Source organism: Nothoprocta perdicaria, unplaced genomic scaffold, assembly GCF_003342845.1.
Source record: "Nothoprocta perdicaria isolate Ctin4 unplaced genomic scaffold, notPer1 scaffold_207, whole genome shotgun sequence".
Classification (NCBI taxonomy): Eukaryota; Metazoa; Chordata; class Aves; order Tinamiformes; family Tinamidae; genus Nothoprocta; species Nothoprocta perdicaria.
Window position 1 is genome coordinate 428,400 of NW_020455283.1, and position 6,850 is coordinate 435,249.

Below are 6,850 nucleotides of genomic sequence, written 5' to 3' on the forward strand. Positions count from 1 at the left end.
CATCTCTGAGGCTCCCATCCTGTTCAAACTGGGACTGAGGACACTTAATGTGTCCAGTATTTCTTGCGGTGCCATTTCAAGGGACAGGCTGAGCCAACATGTAGGTGCCACTCAAGGAGGGCACCCTGCCCTTGCCCTCTCCCTACTGCTGACCTGGTGCTCGGCTCTGGTCCTTGGCGGGGGGACGGCTCAGCTCCCACCACCCAAAAACCAACCAAACGCCTTTACTGGGTCCAAGGGCTGAGCGAGACGGGCACAAGACTCAGCAGGGGGGAGGGGGATGTGAGGAAACCTGAGCTGTGCCTGGGGCTGGTAGCTGAGCCCAGTCAGGTAAAATCAAATTAAGGAGGATAAAATAGGCAGAGGAAGCTGCTTTTTGTTTGCTTTAGAAGTTGCAAATTTGGATGTGTATGTAAGCAGCTTTTTATCATGGTGGTCTCATCCTTTCTTTCTTCCCATCTGCTTGTTGCATACTTGTATTTTTTTTCATTAAATTGCAAGCTGCTTGGGAGAGATTTTTTTTCTATTTCTCTGGTACCTAGCACAAAGCCAAAAAGCCTTTGATGCAGCTGGAGTTGCTGGCTCACAAGAGCCTTATGCAGCTAAACTATCAATGCTTGAGATTGAAGTGAGCGACTGATAGGCCTGATGGGCCGCGGGTTTTGGCCGGCAACTTCCTTGGGCCCCCATAGAATCACAGAATGCTTAAGGTTTGCAGGGATCTCCAGAGGTCATCTAGTCCAACGCCCTTCCAACGCGCTGCACACGCAGGGTTACCTGGAGCACGGGGCACAGGGCAGCATCCAAGTGGGTTTTAAAGATCTCCAGAGAAGGAGCCTCTCCATCATGGAACTCTACATGAAGATGAACCTTCTCCCTAAAGTCAAGCCATACCCCAAACGGATTTTACGAAGCAGAAGTTACAGTTATTGAAAAGGCCAAGACAGATAACCTTGATGATCCTTTTCGGTTGAATGGCTGAATTACTAATATTTCCAAATCAAGCAGCCTATCTCTCTACCTGTGAACAAGCTGAGATGCAGAGAGCAGGAAGGAAAAAGCGGTACCACCACGGACACACACACGGCATTTTATTTAGGAAATCCCTTTCCAAGGCAGCCCAGCACTCCTCCTTTCCATGCGTGGGGCCAGGACTGTAAGACTGCCTAGACACGGAACTCCTCCTGTCTAGGACAGACTGCAAACATCTCATTTTTCTAGCACAAAGATACAGTTGCTTAGTAATTTCAGTAGCACATTCTTTCTGTGGGAGGTTTGAGGTGATTTATATTTTTAAGTGCCTTGGTTAGAAACTTGACTACTGAAGGCATGTTACCATGTAGTGCTGTATTTTTGAAACTCATTCTACCTTTAAGCTATTATTCTGTGGAGATCCGAGTTCTCTAGAGAAAGCTACCACAGAAGAGTCTCCCCCAAGCTACTGACAGAATAATTTACATTCCCTTCTCTGACAATTTGTAACTACTTTCTTATAAAAATACTTAGTCTTCCAAAGGTTTACTCATCTCAGTCTGCAATGGTTCCTGAGGTAATGGGCACTTGATTTTTTTGAGATTGCCCTAAGGCAGCTGGCCAAACCCGGCCCCCAGCGCTGTGAAACAGCCCCCACGTTATGAAGCAGCCCCCGCATTACCCACGCGGGCAGCTCTCGTCGCTGCAGCAGGGGCGGTGCTGTCCCGCCGTGCGAAACCGTCCTCCTGCCCTGCTGGCCACCACGTGGCTCTGTCACAGGCTGGTGCTGGTGGTGGCAGGGGGCTCCTGGTGCTGCGGCTCTGCCGAGGGCTCTGTGTAGTCCCACTCGCCCGGACTCCCGCATTTCACGGCGTGCACGGCGTAGTTGAGGCTCCTGCTTTCCCTCCAGCTCCACGCCCCTGTGAGGGGATTGTACAGCATCCCGTTCACTGCCTTCACGGAGAAGCCACCTAGGAAAACAAGCAGGTGTAAAGCGACCGATGCTCAGCAATACTCCCAAGTCACTGCAGCATCGCCTTAGAGGTGCCGCCACGTCCCTGGGCGCTGGAACAGCACTTGTTTTAAGGCAGTTCTGGTTGGTGCCACGCAAGCTGGGCACGAGGCATCGGCGCTGGCCCCAGCTCCTGGCAGCAGCAGCAGTGTGAGCCGCAGGGCCCGGGCCCGAGGCACAGGCTGCAGGACCCCACGTGTCTGAGACTGCTGAGAGCTCTTGCAGGAGGACAGTTTCTTCAGATCGACATCACTCATTTCAAAATCAATCCCGATCCGTCCTTGGGAGGGCCCTGGAGATGCCCCCAAAGGTGGGCAAGGGCAAGAGGACGGGAGCCAGATGCTCGGAGCCAGCGAGCGGTGCTTCAGCACTGCCTGCAGAGCCGTGTCCGGGCTCCTCGCTGCGCCCCGACACAATGCCCAGGGGAAGGGGGAGAGCAGCCGCTGCCGGCACCAGCTGCTTCCCTGCGCCCGCTGCAGAGATGCTGGAAAGAGCAGCCAGCAGGAGAGCAAGGATTACCCGAGTTCCTCATGGCATCACTGCAAAGCGCTATGAGAAGAACCTACCAAGAGAGTAACTCAAATCTTACGTCAGCCTCTCTACAGGAGACTAAGGCAAAGTAGACTTTTTCTAAAAATACTATTTGTACAGAAGGAGGTCATCCGGCAGTGCTTTATTTTAAAAGCAATCAAACCGAGGGCAAATCAGTTCAATGATTTCAAAAATGACAAATTTGAACTCAAAATGAGTTCCCAGCAATTTCTCCAGAGCTAAGAAACCTGTGGTGAGCTTCACCTTCACGTTCTTAGAAAACTTTTTAATAACACAAATAGAGAAAAAGAAGCAGCTGTGCAAAGAAGAAAGCCCCTCCACCCAACACGAAGATGCCAAACTGAGCAGTTGCCTGTGTAGGTGTAGATGGAGAACAGCTGCTATCTGTGTGCATTCCCACTGCCCAGCCTGGCACTTACTCGATTCCAGGAGGTGCTGCAGCTCTTCAGGGGGAATAAACTTCTCCCACTCATGTGTTCCTTCAGGCACAATGCCTATTACTTTTTCCGCAAGCCAAATTCCCAGGACATAGGACAACTGTGTTTTATTGATTGTAGTAATGAATAAAGAACCTTCAGGCTAATGAAAAGATTAAAATGTTCAATTAGAAGAATATTTAACTGAAAAAAACCAAAAACTCTAAGCCTAATTGCACTAAGCTACATGATTTGTCTATGTACAAACCTACATGCTTCAAGAGTAAGAACTGATTTAATGTCAGGTCACACACGTACAAGCATTCTGCTTAAATAGAATACAAATATGTGAGAATACGATGTTGTAGCAGTGTGGCTCAGTAGTCTTCAGGCACCACAGTCACAGCCTTGGATTACCTGAAAACCATCTCCTTGTTCAGAAACACTTAACCAGGTCACATACAGCACATACTACTGCCCCCGCAAAAGAATGAAAGCTACAAGGTTTATGCGAGACCTCATGTAAATATGTATTTCTATTTTAATTAAAACAAAAAGAAAATGAACAACACTGCTTAACTTAAGGTGCTGCTGAATACAAGGCTTGTTGTAATGATTTCAAGGACAAAAAACAAAATCCCCCCAAACAAAACCATGAATTAACTGTAATTATTTAGAATAAAGTCTGATAGAAACCAAGGATGGTCTCACCCCGGAGAGGTCAGAGGTAACTACATTTCTAGAGGTCTTGGTGCAAAGCCACACTGCAATATTAAGCAATGCCACTAAGGCAGGGTCGGGGGAACAAATTCCCTTTAACTTTAGTCGCTGAAGTTGGGCAGATCCACTTCTTGCATCCTCAGGGAGAATAAAAAGCATCTCTAGATGGCTTTCATATTTTAAGCATTTAAAGGTGGAGGAATGAATCCAGACTTAGGTGTTTTCATACACTTCAAATAAAAGCTTTAATAATAAAAGAGAATAAATATTCCCGATAACGACAGCAAAAGCTCCCTTACCTTCAGCACCTGATAGCAGCACTTGATAAACATTTCAAGGTCAGCCACATGCTCCACTACTTCAGAGGCTACGATTACATCGAAGGTTTCCACCGCCTCCTCCACCACCTCCTCCAGTGAGCTGCTCTTGTACTGCACTCTCTTGGCCAGGACGGGATCGAATGACTTGTGCCAATCTGCTGTCCTAATGTTGTCCTCCAGAGGATCAATTCCGGTAACCGAAGCTCCCAGCCTACCGAGGGGCTGATCATACAGAGGGTAATTTATTCACTGCGTAAAACCAATTTACCTAAAGGCACCTGCAGCGTCCGCCTCTGCATAAACAAACCTGAAAACACCCTCAGCAAACGTTAATAGTGGAGTAAGACGAACAACAATAAACGATTGCCTCAAATAAATTAAGCTTTGCTCCTCTAGCTTTATTTGAAGATTCATTACCTATAAAGCACACAAAAAACGGCATTAAAATTCTGGAGGAGAAAAAAGAATAATCTTAGACGTAAAGGAAATACCTACTAAAATGTATCTATTTTTTTTTTTACGAACAAATTGGTCCAAATCAATTTTGTTACCCCCAAATAAAGATTTCTTCCCCTGGTTCCGCTTCCATTGGTTTGGGAAAATCAATGCAGTATTTAAATACTGTTTTTACTTTCTTCAACATCCACCTGTAATGGCAAAGCCTCATATCTTTTTAATGGTTACTTAAGATATGATTATCTCTGGGACATTCTCACTGCTGAGAACTAAACACTGGTGGTCACTAGGATAGCATCAGAGCTGGCTGTCACTCAAGTTTCTCTAGTGTCTTCTTACTTATAGGTTAACACCTCAGTCATCACCTCTTTTGAAACTCAAACAGCCCGCAGAACATGACCACCTGTATGTTATTCCAGCCTGGAATTCACCAGTTATTCAGTTTGAGAAGCTTATGCAGCGTTACGATTTTGCCATGTCTGAGAGCCAAGTCTCACAAGACCAGAGAATTTTGCTTGAAATCAACAACAAAAAGCAGAGAGAGACTTGAGTGGCTTTTGTAACACCTCTTGTTTCAGGTGCTGATGAAATTTCCAGAGAAATTCAGCCAAATCTGTGACCCTAACTTGGCAAACAATCTCCAGCCTATTGCTAGGAAATAGCACTGCCCAGGGGACTGGATCTCGTTCCTTCTCGATCCCAAATTTGTGAGGACTCCCCAGGGAGCAGCCACAGAGCATCAGGAGACTCTGCTGCCAGACAGGAGGGGTGTTGCAGCTGCTTCACATCATGCCCTGCTCTCTTGATGATAAAACAAAGGCAAGAACCTCACCACAGAATGGAAAAATGAAAAAAAAAGATAAAAAAATGATTATAAGCAATACAAAGTCATAAGCAGAAAAACAAACAAAAAGTTTATAATGGAAAATACTATTTTGTTAGCACGGATTGTCGTGGTGAAGTGTTCTTGCTCCAAGACAAAACGGAAGGATTTTCACTGTGGCTGCCCAAGAAGAATGTTAGAAGACATTTACATCTTTCTCTCGTCTTTTTCTCTAGCTTGCTTAAAATCTTACTTTTCTGATGACTCTTAAGATCTTAGCATTTCTCACTACAGATTCCCTTCTTTTCTGTGAAGCCCCACCACTGTCATAAAGAAATAATCTACATGGTATGTAGAATTCACTGCAATCTAAAGCACTTCAGAACTAATTTACTGTAGAAAAGAAAAGCTCCTCTCCAGAGGTTAGAAATTAAAAATCATTAAAAAAAAAGTCAAAATCCTTCTTGAAAAAGAAGACTTCTTTAAAGAAGAAATGGGACCAAATTGTTTCTTACTTCACTTAGCAATCCACCTCCGCAGCCAACATCTAGAATCTTGAGTCCAGCAAGTGGGTTTCCCAGTTCATGATGATTCCTCATGCTCAACAGGGTATCTCTAAAAGGAAAGGGATGTGATTAACCACAAACACACACGGTGGTTTAACAGACGTCATGTGCAGTTATCTCAAGTACTGTTAATTGTAAATCTTTTACAATATTTTCTCAGGTTGCAAAGAAATAGCATCTGAAAAATGTTTGCATCTTCAAAATCATACCTAATAAATGGCACTCTAATATCATTCATAGAATGAAGGGCTGAATATTCTCCTTCTTCGTCCCACCATTTGTCTGCGAGGAGATGGAATTTTTTCATTTCTTTTGAATCTACTGTTGAACGTGAAGTGCTGAAAAGTCTCTTCATGGTGAACCTAAATAATGAAAGCGAAATGTCATGAACCTGATACTGCTACTTCATGGCTGCTGAAATACAGTAAAAAACAAATTCTTGAAGAAAATCCAGTTTTCCTTTACAGACTCCAGCTATGCTTGATTAAAACTGCAGGAATTATACACTGTAGGAGTAACGTATTTTCTAAAACAGATGACTCCACAGCCCTAACTTCTGAAGTAGTAATTATTAAAGCAAAAATTGCCAACACCAAATATATAAGTATTTGTGAGATTTAAAAATGACTTCATGTGACACTATCACAAAGTAAAATGAAATGGTTATAGCAAATGTCACTTGACATGTAAGATTATTTTAGCCACAATACTTACAGGCTCTTTATTTCTGTCAGAGAGGCAGGTAGGGCACTACTGGATTTCAACTGTATTTTCCAGGGAGTGTTCTCAAGAGCAGCCCGTGGGCCTGCCTGGAAATACACATCACCAAGGTCATCTGCATGAATGGGAAAAAAAAAAAAAAAGGCAATTGAATGAAAAACATCAGCTTTACATATGGGCTACATGATCTCTAGAGGTCCCTTCCAACCTCAACCATTCTGTGATTCTGTGTGAATCTGTGATATCACTCCAAGGAAAAAAGCCCTACCTGTACAGTGCTGCTTCAGCAGGGC

At 44.5% G+C, this 6,850-nt stretch overlaps 1 protein-coding gene across 1 annotated transcript; it reads right to left on the reverse strand.

Annotated features, from left to right (window-relative positions):
• Positions 1 to 1,188: 1,188 nt before the first annotated feature.
• Positions 1,189 to 6,607, reverse strand: COQ3 (coenzyme Q3, methyltransferase). Its single transcript, XM_026038327.1, has 6 exons — positions 6,552 to 6,607; positions 6,047 to 6,199; positions 5,787 to 5,886; positions 3,972 to 4,214; positions 2,956 to 3,115; positions 1,189 to 1,943 (listed from the first exon to the last, which is right to left on the reverse strand). Exons 2-6 carry the CDS (start codon positions 6,190 to 6,192, stop codon positions 1,747 to 1,749), a joined length of 846 nt encoding a protein of 281 aa, XP_025894112.1. The 5' UTR covers positions 6,193 to 6,199; positions 6,552 to 6,607; the 3' UTR covers positions 1,189 to 1,746.
• Between the last annotated feature and the right edge of the window lie 243 nt (positions 6,608 to 6,850).